General features: G+C 36.9%; 1 protein-coding gene across 2 annotated transcripts; it reads right to left on the bottom strand.

Moving 5' to 3' along the window:
* Nucleotides 1–407: 407 nt before the first annotated feature.
* LACTB2 (lactamase beta 2) lies at nucleotides 408–16,396 on the bottom strand. Of its 2 annotated transcripts, none has more exons than XM_066563883.1 (7): nucleotides 16,215–16,396; nucleotides 15,549–15,712; nucleotides 14,124–14,247; nucleotides 11,210–11,388; nucleotides 7,058–7,206; nucleotides 5,235–5,312; nucleotides 408–2,563 (listed from the first exon to the last, which is right to left on the bottom strand). In XM_066563883.1, exons 1-7 carry the CDS (start codon nucleotides 16,334–16,336, stop codon nucleotides 2,489–2,491), a joined length of 891 nt encoding a protein of 296 aa, XP_066419980.1. In that variant the 5' UTR covers nucleotides 16,337–16,396; the 3' UTR covers nucleotides 408–2,488. The 2 variants fall into 2 exon arrangements, with proteins under 2 accessions (XP_066419980.1, XP_066419972.1); XM_066563875.1 differs by having other exon boundaries at nucleotides 5,231–5,312.
* Between the last annotated feature and the right edge of the window lie 217 nt (nucleotides 16,397–16,613).

Genomic DNA, 16,613 nt, shown 5'->3' on the forward strand with positions numbered 1-16,613 from the left:
ATTTTAAAACAAATATAAATAAGCAAATCAGCAAGGAACAGAATGGAAAACTTCAAAAAGATGATACCCACCGCCAACTGTCTAGGCCTTAAATGTAATAAATGATGTTGCTTCCCAGGACAGGATCTTGAAATTAGCTGGCAGGAAGGCTGGAAACATAGTTTGTGCTTCCTTCTGTCCCCAGCTGTTTAGAAAGTTATCCCAGCAACTGGTATTAGCCCTTCTAACCTGTTAAGACAGAGATAGCCCCCTTCCCTCTTTTCATTTGTAACTTTTAATGCATTCTCAACAGATGAACACATTTTTGTGAGAAAGCTAATCCTCCTTTTTATACATACATGGCCAATCTTACATTGTTACCTTTTATGAATAAACATTCCATTTGACATAACAAGGAGCCTTGAGACTTTTTCAAGATCCCACAGCCAAGTATCCTTTATTATACATACATCTTAGTAACAGTGCAATTTCTGCTATTAATATTCCAAAGACACCATATACAATCATTAATGACTTGTCTGGTTAAACAGCCTTTTTCCTTGTTTTGTTTTTGAAGATGTCAGGCATTTGCTGCAGCACAGCACAGAACATGGAGTTTTCTGTTTGTGTCCTCTTGCTTTCTTCACTGCCTGCAAGTCCCAACAATTCTTCAAGTGCATTCTAAAGCCATTTCCATGTATTTCAAAATTTATAGTAAAACAGAAGAAAATCATTAAGTGACATTAGATTTGTTCTTTAGCTCAGAAAGGTAATGAGATACCCCCTCTTCATACCAGTTTCCTGCTGTCTTAGGTTCTCAGACCTCATGACAGGAAACTGTCATTTCACTTGAACCACAATAACGTCATCCAGAGCATGTGAATTATCATTTTATCTTTGTCAAAAAAGCAGTGATAATTATGTTTTTATGCCTAACAATGGAAAAGGTAACTATAAATTCATGGAATAGCTACAGGAAAACTAATTATTAATGGAAAGAAGTCCATTTGAAAATTGAGTAATTTTTTCAAAAGGAATTGAAGAAAAAAAATTGTGGGAGGGACAGATAAAAAGTGTCTGGAAAAATATAAGTAAATAGAAAATACAATAGGAAGGAAACCTAGCAGACCTCAGGAAGACCTCAAAATGACACTGCAGAAAAAGTTAAAAGTGAGCATGTGTCATGATCTGGCCAAATTTCAGATCAATAACGTTTGCAAGAAGCATCATTTTTACAGAAAGTAATTATTTCTCTTCTTCAGGGGTCTACCTACTACCTCAGAATATGATTTCAATTTTGGGTTGCTATTCCTGTGAGTATTTTTGCTTTGGATTTGTCTCAGCTGATCAGAACAAATGCCATCAGCTTCATAAAATAATGTAAATTCTTAAGACATGCCTTCAGTACCCAAACACCTATGCGTGTTTCACAAACGAAGGTACAGGATTGAATGGTCAAAGGTTTTCAAGGACATATTTGTCCTTGTTATTTTCAAACATCTCAGATCTGCTTTTGTTTTTTAAGGCTGAGTAATCCTATAAGAAATGTATATATCATCAAATGTCACACACTTTGAATAGACAAAGTAATGCAAATATTTAGGTACTATTCTGCAAGTGGAAGGTTCACAGAGAACTGAACTTGCAGTTTAAATTAATCTCCAAACATATTTTAATATACTGTACAGTATTTTTCAACCAAATACAACCTTTTAGTTAAAATATTTCTACTTTAAGTAGATTAACAGCAAAACTTCATATGGCATGTAATACATATCTCAATTTATACAGCTTTTTAATCACATTCTTGCAGAATCTTACAAAGAATTTAAGAGTCTGCTCCAACTCTGTGCATTCTTGACACTCGTTAGTTAAAATTAATGAATCCTTTGAATGAATTCCATAGAAATGGTGTTTCCACCAAAAAAACCCAAAAGTCTATAATTACTTTCAGTGTTTGTTAAAACTTCTGCACTGAGCAACCAGCAAAGACAAGCACAGTCAGCTGAATTAGAAAAGGAACATAAATCCTGGTATTACAGCTGTTAGCAAAAATAACTTTTTTTAGAATGTACAGGTAACTTATTAGAAAATCACTTTTTGAGAAGCACAAGCAGGTGAAACCAGGTTTAGAATAACATATTTTCTGTTTTTTTTACTAGAGATTTCTTTTATAGATGTGATCTGTTTGGTTTATAATATTGCTTTAAGATACTATAATATTAAGTTTATAAGACCTTGCTATTTGTCTTTTGCCACCAATGATAAAACTCAGCACTTCATAACAAAGGTAGGATTCAATTCTTCACACTCGTTCAATTTTACTAACTCAGTACCCCCCAGGGTATTTTAAAATTCTAATGAAGTAGAATGTGAAAAACATCAGTTAGTTTACTGCAACATTGCTTTAAAATTGTTACCACTTTTTAAAAAAACAAATAAAATTAGTTTTTATTTTACATACAGTTGCAGCTCACTGTTATGATTTTTCATACAGCAACCATGCAGATTAAATATATTCCTGGGCAATCTTGCCTAACTTATAAATTGTTTTTCCATCTGAAGCTGGGAGTTTCATCACGTACTGTTAAGAAAAAGAAACCAAATTAGTTAGAAACCAATACTTAGATTTTATTTATAAACATCAAATTATCATGTGTAGACATATATGATGCAGAATATCATGTGTAGACATACATGAATATGTATGTCTACACATGATATTTATTATTAAAACTAATGAAATACTTTCCTTCATGCCAGTGTTCAGTTTTAATTGAAGGTGATAAACATTAACTATGTCACAATGTAACCTAGCAGCATAAAGAGTGATTAATAAAAAGGTCTTAATAATCCTCTAGTTATTTAAAGTTTGGTATATTAAACTTTCTAGGTATTAAAAAATCTGAGCTAGTAGAGTGCTTGTTGCATTTTCTGAAATTTATAACCTTTGGATGGAAAAAATCTGTGCTCTTAAATTAAGGATAAATCAATTATTTTTATCTCTTCATCAGCTATGATGTGAAACAATGACCAAATTATTTATATCCAACCATGGGATAAAGCTTACACATGTGTATTGTGCCACACTCCTGCTTACAGGACATTATTTTTGTTTTAAGTAAGAAGAGCAACATTTTTGTTTGAATTAAGAGGCAGTGTTGCTCCCAATTGCAGTTATAAAAGTTATGTACCCACAAAATCCACAATCCCTAGTACTGAGTGGGTAATTAATGACTGCAGCAGGCAGCATATGGCCATCATTTACAGTGAGTAACTCACTTGTAAGGTTGTAATATGCCTGTCACATTCATTATTGATACTGACAAGATGTTCCTTTGGAAAAACGTTTGGAGAAAATTAAGCAAGACAGTGTTATGTCTACAGCTCAAGTCCTCCATAATGAGAACAAAACTTGAGATGCTGCAAGGTCTTGGAATATGTGGAAAGGGCATCAAAGGATATTAAAATCAAATGAGCAATACCGTGAGTACACAAGCATTTGTATGCTACATGCTCAGACTCAACAGAATCAGTCTTCCTTAACAGATGCCCTTAATTTGAACTGAAAAATGGGTAAAGGTCACGTGATGTTAAGCATTTACCATAGGTCTGGGCCTAAGCTTGTATTTAAAAATTCAGCAACCCCAAGTGTTCTGATGAGATTGATTCTCACTTTCTCTGTGCCCCAAAATTCAAGTTTAAAAAACAAAACAAATGTCAAAGAGCACATCTCGTGCTTCTAGGAAAGCAAGACACATCTGAATCAAGGGCCTCCAACTGGAGTAGGAGAGTCCCAATAATTATTCTGATGAACATCTCCTCTAGTTATTTAAGCTTTCTAATAATTTCAAGTGGTTGATACTTTGTGAACAGATGGATGACTGTATCTACTATCTTTTCAAAACTGAAATGTGATTTCTGAGAAAAACTGAGTTATTTTTGTTTGGTAAACATGAAGAGAGTGGTTTTGAGAAAACAAACCCTTAAGTCAGTAGCTCACTGAACGAAATTATTTCCTGGGCATTCAAAATGAAGACATTGTTATAGGGAAGACTACCTTTAAAGAAAAAGTTAATTTATCCACTATTTGATCTCAACAGAAAATGCTGTTGCTTGAACTACTTTGAGAGTGAAAAGAAGGGATAAACAGCCAACAGCATCCCATGCCCTTGATGAATCTGGTGGTACAAAACTGGAGAAATGTACAGATCAATGGTGTATGTTAATAACCAAGAATTGAGACAATATTTAAAAGCTGGTGCAGTAAGTACCATGCTGGTAAAGTTTCTATGGCATTCTGCACAAAATAAGCCCAAAGAGAACATTTTCTGAACTTCTGTGATGACTGTATTCACTTAACTCTAGTCTATTTTCCTTGAATAGAAAACAGGTTGTTATTATTATTACAAAAATTCAGTCTCAATTATTCAGTTAGTACCTAGTAGACATTCTATCAGTAAGACAAACAGAGGCTCTAAGCTGAAGAAAATACACTAATTTCATGTTGTTATTCAGGTTGGTAAATGGTGAAAATCTGCAACAGCTGTAAATTCATGTAATTATTTACTTATAAATAGACAGTCCTGAGTGCAGTTATGTATTGTACATAAGAAAGAAGAAATATTATGTATTGTATTGTGCAGTTATGTATTGTACATACAGGAAGAAATATTTTCCTAAGCTTTGGCTGAGTAATGTTTCCACATGCACATGCCATTACAGAAACAATATGCTCACTAAGAGTAAAGGCACAATGTAAAAACACTAAATACAGCAGCTCTACTTAGGTACTGCACTAATCAGAAATTATAAAAATTTACACTGCATGATTTTAACCATCTCTGTAACACATATGCACAAAAATACACAAAATATTTAGTATGGGGAAAACCATAAACCCATAAAATGCTATGTACATGCATATTTAGGTATGAATTTCAGAAAATACAGGAAGGTATAAATGCTAGCATTAGGAATGCATTCTATGGTATGTCTAATTTAAAGGTATATGCATTGCAGTAATCTGAGCTCTAAGCAGTCAAATACTTAGTTAAATATTTTCTAAAAGTTTGTTAACACTGTACAACCATTCTGTGCATCACTCTACTTCAATTTGTCTAATGGACAGCTGCTGCAAAAAATTGAATTTTTTTCCCCTAAAAAATAACACACTAAAATAACATGAGAAATAATGCATAGAACATCAAAATAAAAATGACCCTCCTTCCACCCTTCATCCACAACTTACACACTTTCCCTTCTTTTTCCAGCTTCTTCAAGTGGACTAGGAGGTTATGTTCTGCTGCTGGAAGTAAATTTTCAGGGATTTCCTAATGGGAACAAAAAATATGCATTTTATATTTATTTAAATAATCATCAACTATTTTTTCGATATATGGAACCAATGGTTTATTACCACAGATTTTCTTTTTCTGAATCAGTATGGGAACATTCAGTTAGTTATGTAACAACAGGAAACTAAGATGAGTAAATCAATTTTACACCACTTAAATGGGCAATCTAACAACACATTTTTGTTTACTTTGCTCGGTTTTTTGCATTATACATTTGTGTGATGAAAACTTTGGCTAGGACACCTCTTCTGAGCTTGGTTTGCCCTGGGTTGTTGGTGTAGGTGAGTATTTTTAAAGACCAATTTATAATGCATTTCTCCTCAGATAACTATCCCTTCTATTCCATGACAACATTTGCATAGCTTTAAATATCCTGTAGCAATTAGTATCTGTGAGTAAATAATAAAAAAATGTAACAGCTTCAGGAGGACAAAATATCTCTTACAATTCTTCAATGCTCATTATGTAAAAAGCAGTAACACCTGTTGCCCAGAAAAGCTGTGGATGCCCCATCCCTCTGTGGATGCCCCATGCCTAGAAGGGTTCAAGGACAAGGTGGATGGGGCTTTAGGCAACCTGGTCTTGTGGAAGGTGTCTCTGCCCATGGCAGGGGGGATGGACCTTTAAAGTCCCTTCAATCCCAAACTTTTCTATGACTGCATGACGACTGCTCAAAATCCTCCACTCCAGCTCCACCATCATAAAGTAAAGCTCTTTTTTTCCTTTTTGAAAATTAAAAAGTTCTTCAAATAATAGGTATGGGCAGGAAAAGTCACTAGAAAACTAATTAAAAAAATTGTAAACCTTGAGAATACTTTGAAAGCATATACATTTTTTTGTACTATAAAGCTGTAATAGTACTGAAAAAAGATCTTATATAGGCAGAACAAGTGGTTTGTGATTTACACAAACAGAAATATGGCTCTATATTTAAAACCTAGTTCATCAGGCAGGAGAACTGCAGAAGCTGAATGGCCATAGGTAATGGTACATCAGCACTGCAAAATGTTCACAGTGATGTAGGCATTCTTTTGGAAACTGGGTATCAGCAGAATCATAAAAATGAGCTGTGACGCTGTTACAGACCTGTTGCCAAGCCACAGCAATTGGCAACTTTGACATCTTCCTCCAAAGCAGAAATACTGTATCTCTTATTTCTGCTGGTTAGGAGGGTAACCTCACACCAAGGGAAAAATTGCAGAGGTTACATGAAGGATGATGAAGTAGCAACAAAGTACTGTTACACCAGTCTAAAGACACATACAAGATATCCAACATCTGAGCTGCAATAACCTTCTCTGTGCTGTGGAACTGCAGTTCACCTGTAATCGCCTGCAGACTGATAAATCAAGAACACCAAGTTTTCAACCATTCTTCAGGAGACCCCAAACACACTTTGGGAAATCCACAACTAACGGTCACTTTTCACTTTGAACCAAGCACTACAATTTAATTTTTACTTAGTCTTATGAAACTGTGCCTAAGACCTGGATAGTTAAACAAGTTTCTAAGAATCATGTGGGCCTCACTCCAATTAAGTGCTTAAACAAGTGCTTAAAGGCACAGTCATAATTGAACCCTGAACAGGCAGAAATATTTTTTATCCCTTTCAAAGAGCCACCATGATTTTCACTCAAAGACCATTACTGTTACATACAAGTTTTATGAACCTAACCTCAATTTTCTTTAGTTTGATCTAAAAACTTTTGATCAACAATTACCTTGTATACCATCTTTACAAGCTCTGAGGATGTATATGATTTCCCAGTATTCTTCTGGAAAACATTCAGAATTTGCTGTTCACGTGCAAGGCGGTGAGAAATGTAGTTTTGGATTCTAGTATTTGCATCACGTACTACTGGGCCATGACCTAAAAATCAAAACATATGTACCAGAGCACTATTACTTACATTTGTAATTAAGTATGCTATTGAATAATTGAAACATTCTTATGTAAACTCTAGTAGATTTAAAAGCCATGAGAAAAAGATCTGAATGTCTGCATTGCAGGCTGCATCTGCAAAGAATTAAGATGGCAAGGAAAAATTAGGATATTAGAAGTCTGAACGGGGAAAAGGGAATACTTCAGATGGAATAAAGAAAGCAAGGGAAGACTACTTTAGGCCATTAGAAAAAAGGAGAGGAGTTCACTGCTGAACAGATTTAAAAGATGAGATTTAGATACTGTATTATCTCTGTTTGTCTGTCTTCCTCTCCCCAAAGGATATTGACACTAATGATTTACACTGATACTGGCCTTTGAACAATAATGGCTGATGCAAAGGACTCAGTTACTACTGTACCTCAGGTCCTGTTGGGGCAAACACCAAGGTAACATCTTTAATTGTGACAGGTACTTTTCCCAAACAAATCTTCAAAACTGATTCACACACTGTATTTTATGTCTTTAAAAACACTGTTGTGAGTTTGATTAGAAAATGAATAGAAAATAGAAATAAGTGAGGCAGTTGAAATGTGTCAGGGCAAGAAAAATGGAAAGCACAGGGTAAGTTATAGGCGGATCATTTTATGTTTGGCTGGTTAATAAGCAAAACATATTTTTCTTGGACTGACTGTGACAGATCAGAAATGTTCAACTGACTTAAAGGTCTTTGAATCACATTATGAAAAGGCTTAATTGGTAAATAACTAACATTTATGAAAAATCAAATGCTGTCTCACAGTACATTAAAATGACAGAGAAAATATTGTTCAGCCATGAGAGCTACATGCATAGGAATTAAAAGTTATTGTGTTACTTATAGAGGAATTGACGTGCTCAAACATTCATCACATGCTTTTTATAGCAAGGTTTCCTATTTCTTTGCCTGTACAACTCACCTGAAGTAGCAGCAGCAACTTTCAGCTCTGCCCTCTGAGTGCAAACTCAAAGTATTTTATAAAATGAGCAGAAAAGAAACTACTGTAAAAAACCATTATTTTAGAAGTTACTTGGTATCATCAAAATCAGTTTCTTTTGAGGTTCTCTAACTATTAAAAAAAATCACTGTATTCTTTACTTGTAGTTTTGTGTTTACTGATTAAATGGGCTTTTAATTTTTAAGCTTTTAAAATCAAAGCTTTATTTTGCCTGATGACAGGCAACTTATAGAAAAAGAGCAACTGATTTTTCATGTTTTGAACTAAAGTGTCAAAGGAATCTATCCTTCTGTCAGTCAAAATATTTACACATTTCAACTTACTCACTTCAGCATGTTTGAAATTATTAAGTATACATTGAAACTTATCTTGTTTAAGTATTATAAATACAAGATATGTAATGTGTAAACATAAAGCTATACTGGCATATGCGTTTATATTTAATGATTTCAAACATATTTAATATGAAGCTATTTTTCCTTACAAAATAAATTACAAATATAACAGTATCTCTACTGTTATATTTATACATCCAAAACTTAAAATTTCTTTTAGAAAAAAACATAGTAAGATATACAAAGCAGAGACTGTAATGTTAACTGTCCCTTCTCCTGCATTCTCTAATGACAGAAGTCTCACTGGAGTAATTAAAATTGAGGGTTGCACATGGAATCACAAGGCATTCTTAAAACCTGGTCCTACTCTTCCAAGTGATTTAATTGACCTAGACTACAAGACCAATGCCAGAACCTGAAATGGAACCCACATTTTGCAAAGTTAAAGGGACTTCATCTCCATTACATCATCTGATCTGTAGCTGTTGTGTATGCATATCTGTACATGCAAATGATCTCAGAAAGCTTGGAACTAAAACCAGATATGGGACTTTCCCATCCATCATTTTTCAGGGACAGCAGTACAGTTATTTATTTATTTATTAACAAATAAATGGATTAATAGCTGAATAAAAGTAAAATGTTTCTGAGCATATGAAAAGCACTCTCAAAATATGACTGTCTTTCCATGAATTCAGCTTTAATTTCAGACAGATTCATATTATTTCCTCATAACATTGTGAAGTGTGAGATTCTCGTACTTTAAATTACAGCACAAAGGACAGAAATGAAGAAAACAATTGGCTCATTACATCTTCCAAAAATTCCTAATTCTGGCACCATTTTTTTTCTGTATTACCAAGGAAAATTGTTTATTATTACAGGATGGGGAGTCCTCTGCTGACTAAAATGACCTTTTCTTGTTCCACGGATTCTCATCAAATATTATCTGTAATTAGATATCATGAGCGTTGTGTCTAAGTCATTCCCACATTAAATTAAAAAAGAAACATAGAAGGGGAAGGATTGACAAAATTCACCTACTCTCAGGTAGCCAGCAGTCAGTTTGTTACAAAAATTCGTGCAGTTCTGAGGCTACCACGTGAGTGCTGAAGCATTGGTGGAGGAAACAGTCCAAGAAGTATGAAGACCTAATACTGCAGCACAGAGTGATAGACTTATATAGAATATATTGATAAAGGAGACTACTTCTGCTGTAGTTATACCCAACAGTATCACCAATTGTTCTGATTGTGCAATAGCACTTTTTGCACAACTGCACGTACATTTTGTGGTGCATGGATGAAAAAAGAAAGTTAGTTCCAAACCATCCCAATATTTAGCTATCATCACTGAAAATGCATGATGTCAGACTGGCTTCCTAACTGCAAGTCCAGTAAGAACACAGATAAAACAGTAGCAAAAACAAATAAAGAGCACCGATGTTCAGCCGTGGTGAATGTGTAATCTAGATAGGAAACCATTATGAACAGAGTGAAATACAACAGATAAAATTGATAAACCAAATAGAATTTGACATATATGGGGTTTTGGAGGGCAGAAATTCAGTTAGAGGAACAGACTGCATTTTGCAGGTATTAAGAAAGAAAAAAAGTAAAACATTTGGTTGAGATTCTGGAGGCTAAAAAATTGTTAGTTAAATCAGTTAAGTTGGTTAGTTAAGTTAATAAATATGACCAAGACACTATTCTGTCTACATCAACCTCCACATCTATGGAATATGTAAGAATGCTTTCCTTAAACAGCATTTTTTTCTGAGATCTTAAAGGACACATACTTCAAAAGAAGGCTATTTTAAGAGTGAACACAAGAGAGTAGGCTAAACGTAGATGGGTAATGGAAAAAGGCACAACTGAGAACATAGATACAGTGGCTTGGAATGACAAGTTGAAGATGAAACAGAAAAAGTCAGAAAAAAATCCTGAGATGTAGCTCTGAAAAAGCAAATGAGGAGCTTAAAGTGTAGTTACATAATGAATTCTTAAAATGTAGTCTTGTCAAACAGACATGTGGTATATATGAAAAGTAAATGCATTCCCAATGTCTGAGGGAGAGAGAGGAAAAGAATTAAATGAAATCCATAGACTGAATGAACAGGCAACTTATTTCTAGAACATTTTTGGCCTCCTGGTTCTTGTTCAAATTGAACCTAAATCATTTACTAAGATTACCATTTTACAGTTCTGCAGCTTTCCAATGAATTTGTGATTAATCTGTACTGCAAGGAACACACAACTCTCAAAAAACATTAGTAGGTTACTCACATCGACAGTGTATGTAGGGAATAAAACAACTATTATTTTTTCCTCCAGGATAACATTCAAGCACAGGGATAGAGCAATATAAGAAAATTAAATCTGCTGTACAATTCCAACAGAGAAAAATTACGGCTCCTGGAGTCTTTGGGCACAGAAAGACAAGACCCACCCTGAAATAGAGAAATTTAAGAAATTTCCTATCACTGAAAATTTTCAAGTTTTGCAAACCACCATGACAAAGTCAGCTTAGCTTACTGCTTCTTAAATTGAATTGTTACATCAGGAGTGATGTTTGATTGTAATAACAGTTCTCAAATCTTAGAGGAGATATTTAAAAATTACACAGTAAAAGAGAGCAGTTAAAACCAAAACCACTCACCTGGATAAATCAAATCTGGTTTCATTTCTAACAACTTTTTCAAAGTTTTCATGTAATCAGACAGATCTTCTATTACTGTTGTTCCTTCCCCTAAAATACAGTCACCCGAAAATACAGCATTTTCTTCTTCTAGATGTAAAACCATATGATCATCAGTGTGTCCTGGTGTATATAAAACTCTGTTCAAAGAACCAAAAAAGCATATGTTTTTCATACAGCATATATATTTCATTTTTGAAGCCAGAACAAATTATGGTAAAATAATACACTAAAGCAGCCCATAACAAGAACAAGAAAAAACTGACCAAAAAAAGGCTGAAAAGTTGATGTAAACAAGTATCACTTTGCCTAATGCCAATCAATTTTCTTATACCATCTGAAGAACACCAGTCATCTCTAGCATGCTTTTACTTACATGACACACCATAATACAAGTGCATTAAAGGAGCTGACTAGACATGCATTATTTCTGTTATAGAGGGCATTATTCTGAAGCTTTAAAAAAATCAAATTGACTTTTTTTTCCAGATTGAAACACTTGAAGTTCTTGACATACACGTTGTACTTTGGAAGGAGGGTAAGGATGATATCTTTCCTTTAGGAATTAACCACAAACTTCTGAACCCGACCCAGATAAAGTTCAGCCTCCAAAAATGTATTTTTCCTTGAAAGCCCCATAGCACAGTGGAGCACAGCTGTCAAATACAGAGAACCATGGTCTCTCAGCTGTTCTATGTGCAGGTCATTAAACACCTGCATGGTAAGGATTAAGGACCCACAGCTTGGACAAGCAGTGTATAGCATGCAGCAAAGGGACAGTGGGTATGTATATAGTATATGGTAACCTGAGCTGCCAACGAGCTGCACCGGGGTGGCCTTTCACGATGATTTCTGAAAAGCAGAAGGGCCTTATGCTGAGGCTGATGAAGACTGAAAATAACACAACTCCAATCAGCATCACTGCTGATATTCATTAGAACCTTCTCGTTAATGGCAGATGCATCAAAGCAGCGATCAGGAACTGACAGAGCTGGTGCCAAGTGTGGTGTACAGGGCAAGGCTAAACAGCTCCCAGCCAAGCTGATGCAGGGCTGGGAGACCACAAGTGCAGCATCATCTGCTGCAATGACTTCCAGCTCCTACTGAATACTGAGCTCAGGAGAAAGCAGGTGAGCCATCGCCCTGTGGAGGCAACACCAAAATCAAGTTGATGGGCTCACCTTTGGGACATGGTATCCTTCAGTTCTTGATGAAATTTCACCAGGAAGCCAAACCACTAACATAAAAAAATAGCAGAAAGAGAACACCAGACAGTGTGTGGAGAGGTGCTGCCAGCATGTCTTGCCCCCTTGCTGTGACACACCTTGAAAACCTGACAGTTGTTAACTAAAATTTAACATGCAGATACTGCAGTTTTGGAACCAGTGGTGGGTCTAGGAGTATCCTTGAAGTGGTTACTGGATTAGTCCAGGTGAGAATACCTGCTTTAATCAACCAGAAAGTTTGGCTGCATTAGCCCTGTTACAACCCACTCACAGGGGCTGTGATGATATAAATTCTCTTCAGGATCAACAAGAACACCAGCCTATGTGTGTGGGAACTCCCATGCTTTCTGGTATACACTAGCCCACTATTTGGTCTCAGAAGTGTTGGCTAAGAAGCCCTTCACTTCGAGGACACACTTCAACAAGCTCCCAAATGTCGCAACCTGTGAGACTTCTCACAGGTGCTGGCTACAAGCCCTGTATTTTACAACACCCCTCAACAAGCTCCCAACTCCCACACCAGCACAGCCAGCCTGTTTGAGCCCTCCAGGCTCCAAGCTGGGGTGAGGGACTCGTGGAGGCACTGTGAATCTGAAGGCAGAAAAGGCAGCTGGCTCAGGACCATGCTGTTCCCCCTCCAGGGGACTCTCTCTGCCAATCACAACTTCCCTGTCACATGTCAGAATGTCTGAGACAAAACATGCCTATGCCTGGTCCTCCACAATCCCAAACTTCAAAATTTGCTAATCCTTGACTCACTTGGATTGAAATTAAAAAAAATTATTTTCCATCTCCAAATTTTTGTCCAAACATGGGCCACTTAGGGCAGTGAAAGGTCTTCAGTATGCAATGTAAAATGTTTTTACTTCTATTTTTACACTTATAAAATAAAATGCTTTTGCACAAAACATACTCCTTTTCTTTTTAAATGTTTTTTTCCTTGCAATCAACCAAGTGACATAGTCTACAAGTGGGATATAGTTCCCATCTAAAATGAGGAAAACAAGCAAACTTTGTTCTTATAAGAATAATGCCTTGTTAGTGAAAGGAGTCTGAAAACAGAATGGTCAGACCTTTTTATTGTGTGTGTGCTTCCATGAGGCACAGTAGCTTTCTGTTTCACACTCATTCAGACTAACATTACAGACAGTACACGCCATGCAAAGAAGTCCTCCAAAACTGGCACCCTACAAGAACCTCACAGGTTTAAGGTCTAAAATGTAACATTTTAAGTATTAAATGTTTTAGAGTCTCCTAGAGATGTATTTTTAAAGTAAAAAGAAAGGCATGCTAAATAATCCAGCCAGACTACTACAGACTTCCACAATTTTAAAAGCAGCTAATTATGTAAGAGTGATGAGAAAATATGTAAAATCCTATTCGATTTTCCTGCAGAAAGTGTTTTGCTAGGGAAATATTTTTAATTTCTCTGCTGAGTCTAAAGGCAAAATTCAAAGGCTAATTTCTGATAATTCTCATTCATAAAAACAATGTCTTTGTATTAACATATCCTGCTGGATCATGATAGGAAGTCTACATGCATAAGTCCTGAAAAGATTAGATGTATAGATTGGCAATCATTAGAAATTAAGATACATGTATGTGTCAGAATTCTGAAGAAAAAAGAACTTGAAGAAATTCATGGTTACCTGAGTGTGGCTCCCTCTGTCTCTACCACATCTCCATCTTTAAGATAAGAATATTTATGTCCTCCTTCTATTGTTTCTTCACAGTGAGGGACACGAGGGAGCTTACATATGCGGTATTCCGAGTCTAATATTTAAGGAAAGCAAGAAAAATGATGTTGAGTTTGTCACTAACAAAGGTAATTCCACAGACAGGTTACTTTTTGAATAAGTACTATTAATTATCATAGAGTATGATTACAAAACTAAAAAAAACCAAATCCCATAAAGTAACTTTATATTTGTAGAGCAGCCTTATTCCAGAGCCAAAACCACTAAACAGTGAAAGCCACTGATCCTGAATACAGCACTCTGTACCAGTTACAGATTTGAAGTTGGAAAAAAATCACAAATGAAATTAATAAAGATCAGTAATTATTATATTTCACAAATATTCCTTCTTGACCCATGAGCCAATTCTCCTAAGTTTTTACAATGCCACTAAGATTTTGGCCCTCATATTTTGCTTTAGGAGTCACAGAAGCATCACTCAACATTTGTCTAAAATTGGATGAAGACTTTTTGACCTGCAACTTCTCTCAGCTTTTATAATTCCAAACAGTGCATAAAATGGAAACACCTTGGCTGGAACAGCTACAGACAGCAACACAGAAAGGCATTCATATCCTTTGCTAGTCTTCACAACCACACTGATAGGCTGGCAAGTCCAAAAATCCTCACCAAGACACCAACTGTTTTCAGTAGTGCCCAGGCTTCACTGCAGATAAGCACCTGGCAATTTTACAAAATTAAGCCTGTGACAAAGCTCGTGACAAAGTCCAACAATGTTAAGAATTACCACATTATCCCTACTGCTTGTTCTCTTCTCAGATAACAACACAGAAATGTCTCTTACTGTTTATCAACATGGAATACAAATTTTTAGGTCAGACTTTACTTGCACACTGCCCGGCTGCTTTCCCCTCATGCTCTGAGGCCTATGAATTTGTCAGCAACTACTAACGGGCTCCTCTAAGGAATCCCAAAGTTATGTATGCTTCTTTTAACAATTCAAGCTATTTGTTTTTACAAAAGTGAAAATAACAATAAATTTATCATTGCTGTCCAAGTAAAACAGAAGCAGTATCAAGTTTTTCTCACATCTCTTAGTACCATGCTGATAGTAATCTAGGTTTTCATTATTTGCACATAAGAAAAATTCACTATGAATGTATGCTCAAGTATTGAAGGAAACCTGTAGTACTACAACTATTACATTCAGATTATTCATTGCTCTCAATCTACACACTGCAGCAGAATCATGAAATTGCATATAGTTTATACAGCAATTCCAGAATAATAATCTAGTTGATTTGCACAAAAGCATTCGGTTAATGTTTTCGGCCATGTATTAAACATTTTCAGCAATATCTGAAACCTCTGGCCTACCACTTGGAATGTTTTTGCAGATATCAGGTATTCCACCAGTATGATCACGATGCCAGTGTGTCACTAAAATTTCTTGAATGGTGATGTTGAACTCTGACAGTGCTTGCTTTAAACAGCTGATATATTCAGGAATAGCTGGCTCTCCAGTGTCAATAAGGACTCTTCTACACATGGATCACAAAAAAGGGAGGGAGAGACACACCAGAGAATAAAGAGTATTCATGTAACAGCCAAGTAACATTAATAAAATAAGCCAACAGATAGAAATTTAGCAATAATGGATGTCTCCATATCCAGACAACACCTTTTGCCTCCTGGCATTCCACCCTCGCAGCATAACAACTTAAAAAGTAGAATAAGTAATAAATGTAGGCCACACCTTTCCAACTCCGCGACAAGTGGCAGAAGCCACCGTTTAGTACCTGAGGTACACACCCGCTTCCCTCACCGAATGCCCGGCCTCGGCCCAAGGGCCGCCCGGACCAGACTCCATATCCCACCCGCCCAAGCCGCCTCCCAGCGCTAGCTCCTCCACTGTAACGCTGTACGGTTTCTTTCCTCTTTTTAGCGCTGACTAAGGGATTTGGGAACAGGCCGCTAGCGGCCTCTCGAGCTGGAGGCAGCACAGGGCCCCGGGGCAGCGCAGGTACCTAGCCGGCTCGGTACCTGTGCCCGGAGCCCACGAGGTAGGTGTTGGTGCCCTGCAGGGTCATGGGCCCCGGGTTGCAGCCCAGCACCCGCACCACCCGCGACGAGAGCCGCTCGATGCGCGGCAGCAGCGACACCATCTCTGCAGGGAACAGCTCCGAACCCCCGGCTCCGCTTCCCTCACGACGCCGCAGGACGGAAGCCTGTACGGCAGGGCGGAAGCCTCTGAGGCCGTGCTCCGCCTCCCGGGGCCCGGCCGCGGCGCCTCCCGCCCGCCTGTGGGCGGCTCCTTCCGTTCCCCGGCGGGGCGGGACGGGTGTGCGCTGGAACCCGGCTGCTAACGGTAGACGCTGTGGTGATGCCGTCGGATAAAGTTCTCCCGTGTGGAGGAGGCCATTTCTCGGTGGAATTCAGTTC

Source organism: Molothrus aeneus, chromosome 1, assembly GCF_037042795.1.
Source record: "Molothrus aeneus isolate 106 chromosome 1, BPBGC_Maene_1.0, whole genome shotgun sequence".
Taxonomy (NCBI): Eukaryota; Metazoa; Chordata; class Aves; order Passeriformes; family Icteridae; genus Molothrus; species Molothrus aeneus.